Genomic DNA, 20412 nt, shown 5'->3' with positions numbered 1-20412 from the left:
TACGTCTGTTTCCCCCCACACAGAGTCCTCATGAAAGTCCCATTAGGTGGAGCTCTCTGCTGGGCCAGGAGGGTCCATTCCTTGGAGGAGTCCTTAGTCAGTACTTCTCTCTGCCGAGGAGTCTGTCCTATCTTCCGGACGGATGTGTTGTTTCCTGCTGGTACAGTCTCTTTAACCCCCGCTGGATACATTGTCTGCTACTGATCTAGTCTCTCCAAAGACAAGGTCAGTGTGTATGAGGAGAGGACAGAACTTTTTTTTGGCTGCCTAAGGGCATAAAGTGCATAAAGCACCGGGCTAGACCTGGAGTCAGGAAAACCTGAGTTCAATGCTGGCCTCACACTTACTAGCTGTGTGACCCGGAGTAATCTCTGTCTGCCTCGGTTTCCTCAACTATAAAACAGGATTACTAATATCACCCACCTCCCAGGGTTGTTGCAAGGATCAAATGAGATGATATTTGTAAAGTATTTAGCACAAATAAGTATTTAATAAATGTTTGTTTCCTTATTCCCAAGAATTATTTCTTCTCATAGGGTTGGCCCAAACTGGAGATCTTCCACCAACAGACTGATCTGCCCCTTGACCCAGCTTACTGTTAGACTATTAATGTGATACATACACGGGTCCAGAGAGTGATCTTATTCTTTCAGTCAATCATATCATTGAATCCTAGGTGGCTTCACCTGCCTTTGTCCAATGGTCCAAGCACCAAAATCCTTTCAAATTAAAAAATCTTCACACCTGATTTATACTCATAATTGTTTGTTTGACTGAATGAAGGTAGCTGTATCTTCAATGGCTATATCAATTTTGGGGGGAGGGAGTAGAGCCCTAACCTTACATAAGTACATACAAAATATACATATATATATATACATATATATATATTTTTTTAAAGCTCTCAGTATCTCTCCTGTATCTCTAGCTTGTATTACATTTAATTTTATATGTAGAATATAAACTCCTTGAAGTCATAGAAGTGAATGTCAATATCAATTGAAATTAAACGAAAGAGTTGGAATTCACTAGATAAAGAAAATTTTGGCTCAGAGGTTACATGACACAAATATGTACATATATGTTCACAAATATGCCTATATACAGACACACAGAGATCTAACGAGCAGTATAACTTCCTAATCTAGTATTCTTAGAATTTATTCTACATTGATCCAAAAGAGAAAACCAAGACCAGGCAGAAGTCAGAGGGAGACGACACTTTTGGCATTTGATTACACACACACACACACACACACACACACACACACACACACACACATAGAGCCCTTCAACAATGGAAGAGGCTACTTTCCGTTGGTTGCTAGGATAGCCAAGAAAGCTCATGTGATCTTGGGCTACATTAATCAGGACACAGGATCCAGGACTCAGGAGATGATAGCCTCCATCCTGGGCAGACCACATCTGAATTATTCTGCACAGGCTGGGCAGGACATTTTTAAAAGGTCATTGATAAGCTAGAAAGCATCCAAAGGAAAGCAAACAGGATGGTGAAGGACCTCTCCAGGTCATGCCACATGAGGTTCAGTTAAAGGAACCAATCATGTTTAGCCTAGAGAAGAAAAAATTGCATAGGCAGGGGAGGGAGATGAGAGCAGCCTTAAAGATCTGTCACATGGATGGAGGGGTCAGACTTATCTTTTGCTCCAGAGATAAGAATTAGTAATAATTGGGGAGAAGCTGCAAAAAGGCAAATGCAGGCCTGATGGGACAGAAAACCTCCTAAGAATGCAAACTGTCCCCAAGGAGACTGGGCCTCCATTCAAAGTTATGATTATGTAAAATATGTTAACTGGCTCCAGCCCAATGAAAACACGCAGTGCAAATTAGAATATTACAACCACTTCACAGGTTTCATTATTCACACTCATCAGGACCTAACCATGGTAGGTTTCACCTCAACAGAATAATTTAAGACTAGGTAGGAGCTGGTCCAAGATATTTTAGAGGGAATTACTTTTTAGATCTGACAGGAACTAGATCAGGGGTGGGGAATCTGCAGCCTTGAGGCCACATGTGGTCTTCTAGGTCCTGGGGTGTGGCCTTTGGACTGACTCCAAGTTTTACAAAATAAATCTTTTTATTAAAGGGATTTGTTCTGTGAAGTTTGGATTCGGTCAGAGGACCATCCTTGAGGACCTAGAGGGCCACATGTGGCCTTGAGGCCACAGGTTCCTCATCCCTGGACTAGACAATCCTTTCCAACTCTGATGTTGAATATAATATAATACCTTATGCAATAATGAGCTACTCATCACTAGAAATATTTGCATAGAAGCTGGGCGACTGTCTGGCAAAGAGGCAATGGAAGAGATCTCAACGTTGATGGACTAAAGCCCTTTCCGAATCAGGGATTCCACATTGTTTTGGGATCCCCCATCCTGCATCTTCAATGAACTAACACCACACATTCCCACATGCCTAACACTCCTTCAGAAACTCAACTATCAAATAACTGGTTTAATTATTGCAACATCCACATCACATGGATTGCCACAGACTGATGGGCTTAGAAGAGACTCCATAGAAGCTTCTGCCTCCAGGCCCTTGGCCACCCAAGCCACTCCACAGAATTATAGCTCCCATTTCCCACTGGAAACGTGGTTGTGCAAGGTCTCTGGACACCTCATTTCTAAGCCATCACTCTTTCAAGAGTAGGAGGTAAATCGTCATAGCAAGCGGATTAGTGTGTCAATTATCCAGATTCTTTCAACATTATTATACGCCAGAGTTAGTGTCAATATTCCTGCTGAAATCCTGGACCATTCCACTTAATTCACAGCGGCCACCACTGAACTTTTCCAATATGACAGTTCAATAAAGGTATACAGTAAGCGCTTACTATGCCAAGCACACTCACAGAAACCTATGAAGTGGTTCTATTTTAACCTGTAAAATGGGGATAGAGAGACAACAACTGAAGAAGGCCTGGGTTGGAATCACAGCTCAGCCACTTCCCATCTGTGTGACCCCAGGAAAGTCATTTGACCTCAGTTTCCTCATCTACAAAATGGAGAAGTTAGACTTGACAACCATTCAGGTCCCCTCTAGCAACTAGCAACTCCTACTGTATCCAGTTCCCTACTGTATTCAGTTCTGGTACCACATTTTAGGAATCAATCAGTAATCATTCAGTAAATGCGTACTATGTGCCAAGCACTGTGCCAGTCACCTGGGATACAAATATAGAGAAACAAATCCTACTCTCAAAGAGCTTACACTGAAGCACACTAATGAGCTGGAAAACATACAAAGACGAGCAAACCAGGATTAGGGGAAGAGCCTCCAGACCACTCCATGTGAAGATCAATTGAAGAAACAGGCCCAGAGGTTTAGCCTGGTGAGACGCTGAAGAGACAAGATGGTATGAGAAGGGTTGCCAGGCCTGTGAAGAATCAGCCTTGCTCTGCTTGGCTTCTGAAGGCCGAGAAACTTCCAAACAATCTGGGCCATCCCAAAGTAGAATGGGCATCCTCAGGAAGCAGCACCCCTCCCCCTCACTGGATGGAGGGGCAAAGGATGGAGAACCACTCATTGGAAATTCCAACGTGGTTCTGGCTTGGACCAGAAGGACACTGAGGCTTTAAAAAAATGGCAGGATTACAGAGTGAGTCAGAAGGGCCCTTAGAGGTCATCAATCCAACTTCAGTCCCTTCCCCATGCCCTCCCTCTGTGAAGACTCCCATTTCTCCTGTACAGATCTGTAGGCGCAAGCTGTTTATACATTGTCTCTCCTCCATTTGAATGTGAGCTCCTTAAGGGCAGGGATCGTGTTTTTGCCCTTCTTTGTATCCCTAGCGCTAAGCACAGAAATGGAGAGACAGTAATATCTCAATAAATGCCTGTTGACTTGCTTTGAAGTGCGTTGGCCAACACCACACGAGTCAAAGCTGAGATTTGAACCAGAGCATCTGACTCCAAGTCCAGCATTCTTTCCATTCCATCAGGCACCCTGCCAACTCTGAAATTTGATGATCCTGTGTCTTACAAAAGCCCACTTCTATAACTTTCTCAGGTGCCAACAGCTGGGACCATGCAGCCAAATTCTATTTACTGCCATTCCCCAGAAGACAGCAGTTGCTACTTCCTTGTTTAAAAATGCCAAAAATGGCATGAAAGTATTCAGGGGGCGATGAGCACCCTCGAGGTACACCCCAACAAACCGCTACAACCTTAGTGTTTACACTCAGGAAAAGCATGAGGTAGACAACCACCTTTTCAAATGGCCTAAGGACAACTCTTCAGTGAAAATCTTGGGAGCAGAAAATATGGGCACCTACAGCTAGAGAACCAGGCATCCTTTTGGAATGGGACACAACAGTGTGAAACAATTTCTTAAAGTATAATTCTTATGAATCATTTCCAACCTCCACAGATCATTTTCTTAGGGCATTCACCTTATATTCAAAGATGCCAAAAACATATTTCGGATTAGATGAATCACATCTGTAACACAATCACCATACACATCCCCACCTAAAACAATTTCCCTCCAAAACTTGGCCAATGTTACTTCTCATGAGGGAAATAGAGAAAGGGGGTGGGGGGGAGAGTAAGTGATTAAAAGGAAACAGGACAGACAGTGAGTAAGCCATGAACAACTGTCCAAAGAGCTGTAAAAAGGACTGGCCGATTGTTTCCATGTGTTTCAATTAGATACAGTTTTCATGACGGGAGTGAAGGAGAAAGAGAAAAGGGGGAAAAGGATTGATATGATGGAAGAGACTGGTTTGGGTTGGTGCGTGTGATGTGCACTGAGGGACAGAATAAGGTACACAAAGGCACCATGATGGGTCCAGGAAAGCAAAGGAAGAAGTAGATTGCTCCCTCGACACTGTTCCCTTGTACAATGAGGAAGATCTCAATAAAGATGGAGAGAAATGCTTCCAGCTGACTGTATCATGTTTCCTATCCTAATCTGCCAGTTTGGGCATTTCTGGGGAAAGCATCTGTGGGAGTGAAACATAGGGACTTGACTCTGACCTAGATCATGCATCCACATGTCCCAAAAAAGTCCATTCCAGAGACAGAGAGAGAGAATGATAGTTGGGTGGATAGACAGACTGATAGACAGAATATGATAGAAAGAAGAATGCAGGGATAGACAGCATGGATAGACATGACAAACATGACAAAAATCGATGTTAGATACCACATTCAGTGATTATTTTACTGAGTAATTGAAATGTTACAGTTCAAATTGGAGATCCAGGCAGTCTTTCATCCATCTAAAGCTTATTCTCCAATTTTTAAAAAGATTTTTTAAATCACTCCATGGCAGGGGGGGGGGACGGGATGTCAGGGTGTCAGGGATGGGGATGGGGCAGTGTTCAAAAGGCTCCAAAGGCATTTAACTTTAATGTGTTCAAAATTAATACCCCAGCAAATCGACAACATGAGTCAGGATGAAGACATGTAAGGCAGAATCAAAAACAAGCCACAGCTAAACGGGGAGCTAGAAACCACAAGGCTCTCGAAGTCTTTTGCATTTTGAGATATTGTAGGGAAGTAGGGGAAGGGAGATACATTTCATCTAAAGTGCCAAGTATTTCAATTCAATGATTAATAAACATTTATTAAATGCCTACACGGTCATAAGGGCTAGGGATAAAGAAAGAGGCAAAACTCAGGCCCCGCCCTCCAGGAGCTTACAATTTAACAGGCGTACAATCTAAGGAGCAACCAAAGTGGTCTTTTATTCCCCAAGTGATCCCCAAAATGGCACTGTGGGAAATCGGCATATGGAAATGAGCCCCAAATGAGAAGGAAGTCTGAGGAGACTAATTTGATACTTTTCCCACCCCAATTAAAGCCATTCTTTTATATCCTAGACAAATCAACTATGTCTCAACTATGTGCTTAAAGCTAGAGAAACAGCTCTGGGAGAGTGTTGGTAATTTTGTCTCCTATAGATTTACACGGTTTTCAAGGTCAGATTTAAACTTTTGGCAGACTTTTTCCATCCCAAACAATGTCTCTGGTTCATTACCCAGGAAATCAGATAGGTAAGGAAAAGGATTAAGGGCAATTCCTGATTATTAAGAGAATCTGGCACCAAGTGTGGCAAAGCTCTGGATTCAGATGATTTGAGTTCAAATCCTTTCCCTAATGCTTAATGCACGTGGGCAAGCCACTTAACCTTTCTGGGCCTCAGCCTCCCCATCTGTAAAATGGGAGAGATTGAGCCTGATGGCCCCTGAACTGACCCCTTCCAGCTCCAGGTCTTTGGTCCCAAGGAGGGGTCTTATCATACCCTACCCACATATAATCCAAGGAATACCCAAATTAATCATTCTTTTTTTATTTAGATTTCTGGTTTGTTTGTTTAAAAATCCTCTAGAACTAAAACTCCTTCGTAACATATTCAGATTATTAAAAAGCGCTTTACAAGTCACGAAAAGCTAATCCGTCAGAACTCACAGACACATATCACAAAAATATGTCCATCCTGCTTTGGCTTTGGCTGATTCCCATGCATAGGGTGCTTTGGTCTGTTGTGTCTACCTCCTGGTTTCCCTCAACAACGACCTTGGACAGAAGGCCTTTCCAGGACCCCCAGGAGCTAATGCCTTCCCCTTTGGGATTACCTTCACCTACTCTCTCAACCTTGCCCGTACCTAGTTATTTACATGTTGTCTCGCCTATTAGAATGTAAGCTCCTCGAGGACAGGAACTCTTTTTGCTTCTCTTTGTACCCCCGGCACGTGACCCAAACGACTCCACGTACAACTTCTTCATCCATACAGAGGTAAGAAAACTGCACAGCCTCGTGAAAATCCTGAAGTCGGTCATGCCCTCACTCAGCCTCTTTCTCTTCTGCATGTTTCTTCCTCCCTGATGCTGAACTCCGTCCCTCCTCACTCACTTCTGGTATTCAGTCGCCTGCTGCTTACTTCACTCCTTTCCACACCTCATAACAATAACCATAAATATCAGGGCATCTCCACTGAACACTTAGAGACTTTCAAATGTTTTACCCTATTGTCTCATTTGATCCTCACAATAGGCAATAGATGCTATTATCATCCCCACTTTACAGACGAGAAAACTGAGGTTCATAGATACTTACAGCCAGTAAGTGTCTGAGGCAGGATTCAAACTCAGATCTTTTGAATTCCCATCCAGCTCTTGGATATTAGTACTTTATATACTATGATTGTTTCACAGAAACACAAAATGTCAGTACTGACACTGACATTCGAGATTATCTCATTGCCACCCAGTCAATAAGCATTTAAAGGTTTCTCCTCTAGCCTAGGTACTGTGCTAGACACTGGGGCTAGAGACACAAAAAGGGGACAAGCCCTGCAATCAAGGGGTTTCCAGTCTACTGGAGCCATCTGTGGGCTGCAGACCTTAGAGGCTGGAATAGGTAGGGCATCGCTGAGCTGCTAAGGGGTAGCTAGGTGTCCTTCTTTGTAGAGCACTAGACTTGGAGTCAAGAAAACCTGAAATCGAATCCCATCTTGGAAACTTCCTAGCTGTAACACTCTGGCAAGTCACTTTTACTACAGCCTCAGTTTCCTCATTTGTAACACGAGGATAATAACATCTACTCTGAGGATCCGTGCAAACTTTAACGTGCCATATAAACGCTATTATTATCAAACCAAGTAATCTAGGTAAGGAATATTTATTGTGGATGAATTTCAACAGGTAACTCATTCTTTGTGTTTGCATCCCCAACACAGAGTAGGTGCTTAATAAATGCTTTTTGACTGATATGGGGCAGGGGAGGGGGGGTTCATAATCTATATTTATATAACAATTCTAATTCTTTTTTTGAAGGGGAAGGCAGGGCAATTGGGGTTAAGTGACTTGCCCAAGGTCACACAGCTAGTAAGTGTTAAGTGTCTGAGGCTGGATTTGAACTCAGGTCCTCCTGACTCCAGGGCAGGTGCTCTATTCAGTGCGCCACCTAACTGCCCCTTAATTCTTAATGAAGAAGCCTACAGATACAGGTACAAATGCATGTCTATGTTTACTGAGAAGCAGCATGGCCTAGTATATAGGATGGAAGTCTTGCAGGCATTACCTGACTTGCCTTGCCTCCAACATTCACCTTGCAAGCACTTAACCTTTCAATGCCCTAGGCAACTCTCTTAACACTATAAATTACAGGCGCTGCCAATCTACACTGGTGAAAAATGCTTCTGAACTGAGAATTGCTCAGATCAGTAACATCACTGATTGGAAATGCCCCAACCACTCCCAAAAAAAACAGGCTCACACATAATCTGTGCATATGTTCTACCAGATATTAATATCCTAGAAGTATCAGAGCCAATATATACATGACTATTACACGTAGCAGCTTTTAACATGATATAACTTTATCTGTCTCTAAAATGGATCTTGATACTTCAATGTACGTATATAAAAAGTTTGCCCTAAAACAAATTTAATCCTTTAGGGCTGACTTATAGGGTGACAATGCCCAGGATCACTACCTTAACCAAAGTGACCAACTGAGGATTAAACAATACAAGGAAAAGGTCTGCCAGGAATATTTGTCAGATCATATTAACAGTCTTCATGCTGACATAATTATATTATTGCTATTAAGATGAATAATAATTATCATTATTATGTCTGACATCAATATAACAATTTAGCATTTGAGAAACACTGTTTGTATTTCATTTGAATGTCACAACAGCCTAGAATTGTGGGCATTGGAGGAATTACCATCCCCATGCTACATATGAGGATGCTGAGGCTTAGAGAAATCACTCAACTTGCTGATGGTCCCAGTTAACAGGCCATAAACTCAGGTGTGTCTGTCTGTGTCTGTGTGTGTGCGTGTGCGTGTGTGTGTGTGTGTGTGTGTGTGTCTCTCTCTCTCTCTCTCTCTCTCTCTCTCTCTCTCCCCCCTCATTTCAAGTGCAGCTTTCTTTCTATCATTCCCCTAGGCAGTATGGCTACGGTGGACATTATCCACCTCAATAGAGAACTGACAACTTCCCAAATATATGTTGGATATCAGTCAATGGCTGAGCTCAGCTGAAATCAAGGCTCAGCCTTGAGCCATAATACAGGCAACATGTGTCCAACATGAGCTAAAAATCCCTGTGTACCTCCAATGAAATGTTTGACATTTCAGCCCATGGATCTCTGACTCATCCTAGGTAAACAATTTTAAAAACTTAGCAACACAATGAAAATCAGCATCAACTATGTAGTCCAAAGCTCCCAGAGGCAGGCTGAAGGGGCTCTCCTCTCCATCAAAGCATCCAAGAAGTTCAATAGGAAACTCATAGTGTGGACCACCCACACCATGCCTTCTACCTTCAGAAGACAATGCTGATGAACAGTGAAAAGGACAAAATACAGGGAGGAAATAGGGACACCAAAGGTCTGGAAAAGCCATTTCTGAATGACCGAGAGCATTCTGCACCTCTTTACCTAGGACGTCCAAGGATGTAAGAGCCCTCTAAAACACACAGCAGACAACATGACTTTGGGGCCTTCCAATATTTTTCCACCATTTTTATCTAATCCATAGTGGATGCCAGTTGGTTCCCTGGATGGGTTTTGGCCCTTCTTGGCCTGTCTAATCATGTCTCTGCTTTTTCCCTCTTCACCCTCCCTTTTCCCTCCTCTCAGCCTCCCACACCAGGATCCAAGCTAGCAGACAGAAATGAAATGGGCTCTAGGACTAATGAAAAGATACATAAAGGCTCATCAATTTCCAAAATTTCTCCTTTGCCTAAAACACTAGAATTGTCCCATAATGAGTCAAATGTCCTTCACTTTTCTCTTATTCATCTTCCCTTCTCCTTATTCAGACCACACCTCTGCCTCCGTGTTCTCAGTAACACCCCACTCATGACAATGAGGGATTTTTTAGGACCCTCTTCTCCCATTCAGCTTAGGAAAAAGTTGTGGCGAAGATTTTCCAGAAGGAAGATTAGTTACTGGAATATCTGGAATTCGTAATAAAAATTCCAAAACCTCCAGGGGCTCCTGGGAAACAAATCAAAATTTAAGGAGGAAGAAATATTCCATCTCCTAGGAGAACCTCAATTTATAGGAACTAATTTTAATTAGAAGCAGTGCAAAAAAGGCCCAGACTGGCAGTAAGGGACTCTGGCTTCCAGTCTTTGATGCCACTGCTAATTAGCTGCATAACCTTGGGAGAGTCATTGTCCTCCTCAATTTCCCCATTTGCCATTGTATCTTCAACACACAGCCCCATGCCTTGCACACAATAGGCACTTAATGACCTTGTGCTAATTTCATACATATTTTACATTTACTTATATGTGCACATGTTGTTTTCCCCTATAGAATGTAAGCTCCATGGGGGCAGGGGTTATATTTCGTTTTTTATTTTATTCCTGGCACAGTGCCTAGAATAACATCAGCACTTAATAAATGCCCAATGATTGACTGACTACGTGCTTGTTAAATGAAATCTCTAAAATAACAGGTTCAGACTAGAGGGTCTTTAGGGTGCCTTCTAGTTCCAACACACTAGTCTTCAGCACAGAGAAGGCATCTCTTCCACTCTATATCCATCACTCTCTGAGACCTAGCCCATTGCCCACCTCCCCTTAACCTTGCTCTGCAAAGCATCCCTTCGAGCTCTCCCTTTTGCCATGGATGACTTCCTGGGATATCGCCATGTAGCTGATTCTTCCCAGCCATACCTGCGATCCTACCAGTTCACAATGCAACCTTCCCTGGCCACAGACGAGCCAAGTAAGGGCAAAAATACATGTTTCCTTTGGCCTTTCCCATAAAATGGGACTGGCTCGATCTTCAATATATTGGACAATCATTTATTAAGTGCCTGCTATGTACCAGATGCAAAGTTGGGTACTGAGGATAGAAAGACAAAATTGGATAGACTTTGCCTCTCATGGAGATTATATTCTACTGGCGGTGAAGACAAGCAAGTACAAAGAAGGGTCAATAAATACTGAATCCAAATCCATTTCGGGGGGGGGGGGGGATGCAAGGACACCAGCAATTAGTTTGCTCTAGAAAGCTGATGACTCTTTACCTTTTTTTGACTAACATTTTACACCGGACTAGTTCTTATAAAGCAGGTTAACACCAGTAATTCTAGGCTGGATGACATCCTGCTTTCCAAATGGAGTAACACCCTTTTCAATTTCACATGGAAAGTGGAAGGTTGGATGTAAGTTTACCAAATGAACTGGTAAAAGCAAGTCTGACTGTCAACAAAGCAATCACGGTCAAGGACCCTTTGACTGCAAGTTGCTAACATTGACCCCTAGCTCCTAAGCTCAGCCCTAAAATGAAATGTCAACTAAGAAAAAATTGTATACAGGCTGTGAAGAAACAGAAGAGAAAGACTGCCCTAGAATTACAACATAATGGACTCTGGGTCATCTAGAACAGGAATAGATCCCTGAAAGCCTCATACTGACCTAGGAAACCACAAATTAACATCATCTACGTGGTAATGTATTTTTAGGGCAAGTAGATGGCACCACAGTGCATAGAACATGGGCCTGGAGTCAGGAAGACTCATCTTCCTGAGTTCAAATCCAGCCTCAGACGCTTACTAGCTGTGTGACCTTAGGCAAGTCACTTACCCTGCTTGCCTCAGTTTCCTCATCTGTAAAATGATCTAGATAGAGATGGAAATAGCAAACCACCCCAATATCTTTGCCAAGAAAACCCCAAATGTGGTCACAAAGAGTCAGACGTGCCTGAAATGACTGAATAAAAACAACAAAAGGTATTTTCATTTATTCTGTTAAACATTTCCCAAATAAATTTCAATCTGGTCCAAGCCTCACCTCTAATCTAAACCAACCTTCTCATTTTATAAAGGTAGTAACTGAGTCCCGGAAAAGGGAAGTGGCCTGCCCAGAATCACACAGGATCGTAGATTTAGAGTTGGGTGTAACCTTCAAGGCCCCCAAGGCCTGCCCCCGCCCCACAGTCAATGCATCTACCCAACACCAGGGCTTTAGAAAGGCACTTTCCATTCCTAATTAACACGTGTAATTGAGAAACACCATCATCCAAGGTAGTCTTGCAGCATCCCAATTAAGAGGAACCATCACCAAGTGTTGTTTTTGGCCCTAAAAGATGAGTCAAGTAGCAATAATTAAGTAGGGAAGGAATAAGGCAAAATGTCCTCAGGACTCAGCTAAAATTTTTCACTTTTTGTCTTTTTTTTTCCTTTATTCGAGTCTTTCTGTACAAAATAACTAATATGGAAATATTTTACATAACTGCAAATGTATAACCTCTCTCTGCTTACCATCTCAGTGATGGGGGAGGGGAAGGAGAGAGGAAGGGAGAGAATTTGGAACGCAAAATTTCAAATAAAAATTTTTTTAAAAAAAAGTCTCAGCTAAAGAATTTAGAGTTCGATGGTTTAATCTGACCTGTAGGAGGATATCCTCTCTCCATGGCCTATTGCCTCGCCCTATGGCCCAAGCGGTGGGGGTGTAGAGAGGATTCACCAACACTGCCTTTGCTCCCTCCCCTCAGGCCAACAGGGACAAGGAGCTGGCTCACTTAAGGAACTGACCGGATAGACTTCAGGACCGGCATCCATAAGGCCAACGGAGCAGTCCAGAGCTGAGTTAGGGGATCTCTCTCGTTCTAACGACCCCGATGACCTAGCGATTGCTTCCTCTACCCTTGCTAGCTCCTCTCAGAGCGTCCTTCTTACATTATAACAGAATTCTGAATATAGGGCGAGGATCAGAAATACAGAAATTCACTTCATAGAGATTCATTCACAACGTCTCTTCCGGGATAAAGTGAATGGCTCCGTGTTAGCTCACCTCTGCCAAAATGATAGGAAACATCGTCTTACCTTTTGGAAAAAGTCTTCTCCACTCTTGCCTTTTCCCTCAGCAGCAGCTGTAAACACAAAGGAATAAGTACGTTTAAAATGATTTCTTTTTTCAATCAACCTATTAATGTTTATCCCCTACAAAGTCAGCTAAAGGAGATAATGGATAGAAAGCTGGACATGGAGCCAAGAAGACCGGAGTTCAAATCCTGCCTCACACTGAGCTGTGTGACTCTGGGAGACATTAACTTCTCTGATTCTTAATTTCCTCATCAGCTAATAGCCCCTCCCTCACAGTTAGGCCACGTATGCAAAGCACTTTACAACCTTCAGAATGTTACAGAAATGCATTTATTATTATTACAATTAGCGGACTTCCAATATTTTATTTCTGCCTTTACCGAGGGTCTCACAAATCTCTCTATATCCGGGGATACGACTGGCCTCAAAAACAGGCATAAATATCAGAACAACCGATTATAACTATTAAAGGAGATAATAACGAACAATAATTAGACACCCTTATTAGCCAGCACACGCTCCGGACCTGTGCCAAGGGCACCACAATCTCCTCCAACAGCTGCAGCCCCTAACAAGCCGGACCTGAGCACTCAGCCAGAGCCAGAGCGGCCTCTGCTTATGATCCCCAGGAGCCACCCCATCTCCTCACTGCCTCCTTACCAGGGACTCCCAGTTCTCTTCCCTCCCGTCCCCTGCTCCCCTTCCCTTTCCCCGTCCCTTGCCTTTTCACTCCAGAACATCCCTTCTGCCATTAGTGAGTTCCCCCCAAACCTCCCTTTGGAGGAAAGGCCCCTTGCAGGCCACCCTTCATTCCTCTCCCAGCTCTGCTTCTGCCTCTCTGGCTTCACTCTCATCAGCTCCCTTTTGAGTGTTGTCTACCCCACCCCCCACCCCCGCCCCAACAGAGTGTAAGCTCCTTGAGGGCAGGGACTGTATTTTGGCTTGTATTTGTATCCTCAAGACTTAGGACAATGTCTGGCCCATAGCAGCTCCTTCCTAGTGCTTGCTGACTGACTAACCAATGAAATGCCTCAAAGTGAATGCTGCACAATTATCATGACCAAGCAAAGCCCCCAAGAAGTGCTATAAGAAGGTGGCTTGGTCTTGTGGTCAGCCATGCTGGCCCAGTGTGGCTGAAGAAGAAAACCCACTTTGGAATCTCAGAGCTGCGGACCAACGAAGTTGGGTGTGAGTGGCAAGGTGTGCAGAATCTCCACGACTTCCTTCCAGGAGCGCCTGGGTTCTTTGGAACAATCCTCCTTCCATCAGGCAGGAGTGTGTCTGGTTGCCCCTCCCCCTCCCACGCACACCTTTCTTTTCTGTCTTGTTCAAGCTTCCGTAGATCGGCTCGGTTTGATACTCCATTTACTTTAACCCTCTTTGTGTAGGACACTTCATAGGTAGGATTTTTGTTGCTGTTCTTATTGCTGTTAATTAAATATTCAGAATACATTTTTGGAACCCCTTGGCAAAAAAAAAAAAAAAGAAGGTAGCTTGTCCCACTTCTTAACAGAGGTGAGGGATAATAGGCATGTAATGTCATGTAACTTCATTTAATGTCAACATTTTTCATGATGTGGACTAATTTTGCTATATTTTTCCCTCTTTTTTATTCTTTCCTAACAAAGGGGTGGCTCTCAGGAAAGGGGTCAAGGGAAATGTGGGTGCTGTAAAAACAAAAGATGTCAGTAAAAAATGATTTGTGGATGGCCACTTGTTAGTTGTGTTGTGGGAGGAATCCTGGGCAGGGAGGAGCTAAGCCTGATGGTCTCTGAAGGCTCGCCTCCATCACCTGCCTGACTTTGGGCAAGTTCTTAGCCTCAACGTCTTTGTCAGTGAGGAGGGAGGACTCAACCAGATGGTGTCTGAGTTATCTTCCAGCTTCTCGATTTACGCTCCTCAGATTCCTTCAAACCCTAAGATTCTGATTTTGAACTAAAATTGCTATCTCTTTGTCTCTAATCAGGACCAATGACTAACCTCAATTTTAGTTTCCTCAACTATAAAGTCAGGCAAGGAGACCTCAACCTCTAAGTTCCTTCAAATACTACAAATTGATAGATCTTAATGGTGGTCTATTTGGGCAGAACCCAAGACTTTGGCCCCTACTGGCTGGGAATGAAAGTCTTAATTGACTTTTCTCCAGTGTGTCAATAGGACACATGGGAGCCCTTGGGAAGGGGGGAAACCACCAGGATCAGAGCAAGAGGGAGGAAATAAAGTGGTTAAGAAGTGATGATGTCAGCTTGGCCAGAGCAGAAAGGTTAAGATTAAGTACCTCCTCTGGCCTCCACCTGAAGCAAGTCCCAGCGGGGATTCTCTGGAAGCTGAAAAGAGAGGAGCAGGTATAGACAAGGAGAAGAGGAAAAAGGGTAAGGGAGACACACATGGGCAAGATTGGTTTCCCATACCAGTCATACAGAGAAGCCAGCCCTATCCATCCATCCATCCATCCATCCATCCATCCGTCTATCTATCTACATACACATACACACATACACACACACACACACACACACACACACTTTAAAGTCTGAAACACATACCAGTATGCTCCCATATGCTGGGCGGGAAAACAAGTCTAACATAGGAATTTAAACACAGGTAAATGCGTGTGTAACTCAGGAAGAGGATTCACACCTCAGGAGAACAGAAAAGCTCGATATGGAGCTGAAAGGGACCTCAGAGGACATCTAGTCCAACCCCTTCCTTTACAGATGAGGAAACTGAGACCCAGAGAAGTGAATGGCAGGAACATCACTTGAGTGTAAAGCTGGCACTCCTCATTCTCCAAACCTGAGCTAGGCAAGGTCTCAAAGGTATCCCTTTCCTGCCCAGTGGAGAAGTCAGAAGCCCAGGATCTGAATCCTGGCTCTGGGAGTGGGGACCTGTGTGACTTTCCCCTGTCTGGCCCTCCAGGAAGCTGGACCAGACTTTGTCTCTGATGACTAAGGCCTTGTGACCTTGGGCAAGTCTCTTAACCTCCAGAGGCCTCATCTGTAAAATGAAGGGGTTGGCCTTGGTGGCCCTAGAGGCCCCTTCGGGCTTAGTATATGGAACCCTAGAACCCAGATGCTTCCGAGACTTAAGCCTAAGATCCTTCTCCAGAAGGAGCGTCACCTGCCAACCTAAATTTCAGTTCGTTCCATAACAGCCACACACTGTGTGTGTGACTCTGGACGTGTCACTTAACCTTTTGGAGATCCAGGCCACTCTCTCAAACTAGATGATACAGAAGAGTCACTAACCTGCCCTGGGAAGGAGAGTTTCCTCCCTTTGGTGCCCCCTATCCCTATGAAATCACAAGCCCAATCCCTATCTCCATTTAAAATTTCCATTTCTAATTATTAGAAAAAGACTCATTTACCAAAGGAAAGTAGATTCCCCCTCTACTCCCCCAGCTTTTCAACATCCTTTTTGTAGATGGTCTTCCCCAAAAGAAGGTAAGTTCCTTGAGGGCAGGGGCTGTCTTTTGCTCCTGTTTGTATCCCCAGCACTTAGCACAGCACCTTGGCAGCACACAGCACCCCTTAATACATGCTTGTTTCGGTTTTCTTTCCTTCCCTATGAGCACCTAGAATCCAGAGGAATGTGCTCACAGCAGGTCACTCGATAATGGCCATAGAGTAAGTTGCCCGTTTCCAATCCCAGCACACCCCTGTCCTTGGGTAACTCCAACAGGCCAAGACAGGCTCCATTCTCTATCATCACCAAACCTAAAAGTAGCCAAGGTGGGGCTCTCTCTCACAGGGGAGCTAGAACCCTAGCACGCTTCTAATGCCCTGGACAGGAGGTGTCAGAATTCTGAGGAAGCTGAGCTGACTGCCCTCTGGGCCAAACATTTCTGGGTCAAAAGCAAAGAAGAAGAAAGTTCGGTAGCCTGCAGAACGTTGAACCGAAAAGAAGAGTAACAGGGCAGTAGCTTATCCCTCATTTCTGTCTGAGCGCCACTAGATTAGAAGGGGCCAAGACAGCAATAATAAGGTTAGTATTACGATAATACCCAGTCTTTACATAACACTCTCAAGTATGTAAGGCGTTTTACAGACATTCTCTCCTGGGAGGTAAGAACAAGTATTATCCTCATTTTACATATTAGGAAACTGAGGCACAGAGAGGTCAACTTGCTTCTGGTAACACACCAGGTAAATGTGTCATAGGTAGGAGCTGAGCCTAGACCTTGCTAATTCCAAGATGAACACTGACGTAAGCTCACCAAATAAAAGAGAGGACTTTGAAACAAAAAGCAGCTCTCCTTCCCAGGTGGCTGAGAGGAACACCTTGACTGCCCTCAGGGCAGTATAGACAAAATGTCCAGTCTCCACTCATTCCCCTTGGGCCTCAGACTAAGGAGAAACAGGCAGACGTGGCCTTAAGAGCACCGGACTCAGAGGCAGGAAAATAGGGACTGGGTTTTAGCTCCAGCACTTAACTACCCATGAGACCATGTGATTCCCTGAACCGAGGCTCAGTTTCCCCATTTATAGAATGGGAAAACAGTGTTTGAATTACAGTTACCATGAAGCAGGACTTCTCAAATCCTAGAGTTCTATTAAAGCTTAAGGTTGCGCCAAGACTTTTGGGACACCTTGTACACTCCAGGGAACATTATTATGCTGATGATTTCTTGGAAAGAGAACGTCTAAAACTGATCCAGAAGCCAGAGCCACTCTCCCTCGAGCAGCTCTTCAAATGACAGGTTCACTTACAGTCACAACTCAGCCCTTTAGAAGCCCTGTGAGGTCCATAAGATCACTGGCTCATGGAGAGTTGGAGCTGGAAGGGACCACAGAGACCCTTTGTTTTACAAAAGAGGAAGCTCTGGTCCCGAGAGAGAGAGAAAGTGACTTGCAATGAATCTAGTACAGACGTAGAGCCAGATTCAGGCTCCCCCACACCCTCCTCACTCCCACAATAGCCATATGTTAGTCCCTCCCTTCCTTTAAGGTCCAATGAGAAGATGCCATCCTCTCTAGAATTTGCCCCTTCCCTCCATACCTCCGCCTCTCCTCTCCTCCCATTGAGCCTGACCCTCCCAGGCACTTCTCTCACTTTCCCTTTTGTCCTCTCCCTCAGATTTAGCTCTTTAGGCACTTTCCCTACCAACCCCTTCACCTAAAAAGTTCATTAAAAGTAAGGCCAGTCATTCATTCAACAATCATTCATTCAAGAAACCTTTACTCGGTACCTACAGGACATAATTGCAAGGCTTTTTATTGAGCCCTGTAGGAAATATAAAATTTGATAAAAAAACAGCCCCTGCCCTCAGGGAGTTTACAATCTGGTGGAAAAAAAGAAACACAGATAATAGTCATTAACAGTATTACCAAAATTGGAGGATTGTGATAGTCTGAATAGGGAGAGACAGGCAGACTGGACTTTTGATTTCACCAGCATAGGAAACTCCTGTTGCAAAAATTGCCTCCCCCAGTGCAGAAGAGTGAGGCATCTAGGACGTTCATCTTAGACAGCTGCTGGTTCCCCCAGCTGCTAGTCCAGCCTTCCAAGGTTACCTGGAATCTGATACAGATGAGCCTTGCATCCACATTTTTGTGTTGTCTGTTCCATTAGAATGTATGCTTCCTGAGAGCAGGGACTATGGTTGGGGGGAGGGGAGTGGTGGAGTGGGGCACCCCCTTGATCTAGAAAATCCGAATAAAATTTTGGGCCCTCCCTTCCTACCAGAGAAGATGAATTTGCTTTTTCTTTTCTGGGGTGTTGAGTTACTAAACTTGTTAAGATATCTCTACATTTCTAGGCTTTGTGTGTCGTCTGCCGGCTTGCACATTCTTTTTGCAAACTTTAACTTTTTACTTATTTCAACTTTAAAAAAGAAATTGTATTTGTGGTATTAAAAGATAAACTAAGTTGATATTACACACTACTATACATATGTTTTTTGCATTTCTGAGCTGCTAAACTTTTTTCTGTGTCATCCACTGGCCTTCATCTTTGGCTTCTGCAAAACTCCCCGCCCCCAAAATAGCCATTTACAATCATTTCTTACGCCAACTCCCACATATCAAACCAGTGATGGGGAAAGTTGCTAAGTGGAAGGGATAACTGTGCTTCAATTTTGTCTTTGTTCTCTCAGCACCCAGCAGAGTGCCTGGTATAGCATAGGGGCTTAATTAATGTTTGTTGATTGATTAGAATAGAGAGAGATCAAGTGTCAGCCCAGCTTCCGAGAGCTAATAATACTCAGAAGCACGTCCTGAAGACTGGTTTTCTATCCACTCACACCTCCTGGCCTCTCCTTACCTAAACATCTGAGAGAAATGCAAAGCTAAGCAAAACTATAAAAGTAATTCAATTCCTAAGCCAAGAAATGAATGGCCCATTTAGAAGATAAACTTTTCTCTCAGAGGTCTTAGCACCTGGCTCAGGCCTGGTCACATAATAGGTACTTAATTAGTGTGTGCTAAATTGACTGCCCTCCCTAAAGTCTGTCTCCTAACTCCCAGAGGGGCCTGTGACACCCTTCATACCATCACTGCCCCTTTCCTCGGCTGGCTTCCCTGAATCACAGTTCTGGAGTGGCAGCCACAAGCTGTCACCAGCTGAACCACTTGGGTGGAGTAGGGTGAGTGGCCACCAAGGATCAAGGGAAGCAGCTGCCAGCGCAAGCAGGATCCTGACCTGGCCGGTGGGTAGCTTAAGTAGAACAGCCACAAGGCAAGTCATAAGTCTCCACCACCACCACCCCCCCCACCACCCCTCCACCCCACTCCCCCACACACACACCAGCTCTCCCAAGCTCCTCCAACACAGAGACTTCACAAGGAGATGATCTGTACCTCCCCACCAACCTCTGCCCTTCAGAGCTGGGAGGATAACAAATGCCAGGTCTCAGATGCATTGTGGGCAGAGTACGGCCCAGGGAACACGGGACTACTTGGAAATGCAAATCCTCAGAGGCCATGTGGTCCTGGATATAGTCTAGAATGATTAAGTGATTTGCCCCAGGTCACATAGGAAGTATCGGAGTGGGATGCAAACCCAGACCCTAGGATGCCAGAACCTGTAACCTTTACTTTAGACCATGCTGCCTACTTGTCCCAGGCTTTGAAAACAGGAGCTTTAGAGGTCATGTAGTCATGTGCTCTTCTTTTCCAAAGTGGTTTGCTATCTATTCCTCCAACACCTCTTATCTCTGACCTCTGCACCTTTGCCCAGGCTGTCCCTTTTATGCCTACAAGACATTCTCTTCTCACTATCACCCCTAAGAATCCCTGGCTTCCTTCAAGGCCTAGCTCAGATGCCATCCCCCACATGCTCCAGTTATTAATACTGTCTCCCTCTTGAAATTACTTTGTATTATTTTCCATCCATTTTGTATTCACTTCTCTGTGAACAGACCGTTTCCCTCCCAGTAGAGTGGAAGCACCAGGAGGGAGCAACTGTTTCATTTTTGTTTTTGAGGGCCTCCTGCTTATCATAACGAGGGGGCACCACAGAGTGCTGCACCGTGACTCAGAGAGATCTGAACCAAACCCAGCATCAGATACTTACTGGCTGTGTGACTCTGGGCAAGTCCTTAATCTCTGCCTCAGTCTCCTCGTCCATAAAATGGAGCTAAAGAT

General features: G+C 44.2%; 1 protein-coding gene across 1 annotated transcript in view; it reads right to left on the bottom strand.

Moving 5' to 3' along the window:
• BICC1 (BicC family RNA binding protein 1) overlaps positions 1-20412 on the bottom strand; it is a 279063-nt gene that overhangs the window by 189471 nt on the left and 69180 nt on the right. The window contains exon 2 of the mRNA XM_036769596.1: positions 12830-12876. Coding sequence (XP_036625491.1) covers positions 12830-12876 — 47 coding nt within the window. The remainder of the gene's footprint in view (positions 1-12829; positions 12877-20412) is intronic.

The sequence above is a fragment of the Trichosurus vulpecula genome, chromosome 8, assembly GCF_011100635.1.
Source record: "Trichosurus vulpecula isolate mTriVul1 chromosome 8, mTriVul1.pri, whole genome shotgun sequence".
Lineage (NCBI taxonomy): Eukaryota > Metazoa > Chordata > Mammalia > Diprotodontia > Phalangeridae > Trichosurus > Trichosurus vulpecula.
This window is presented reverse-complemented; position numbering and strand designations above follow the sequence as displayed.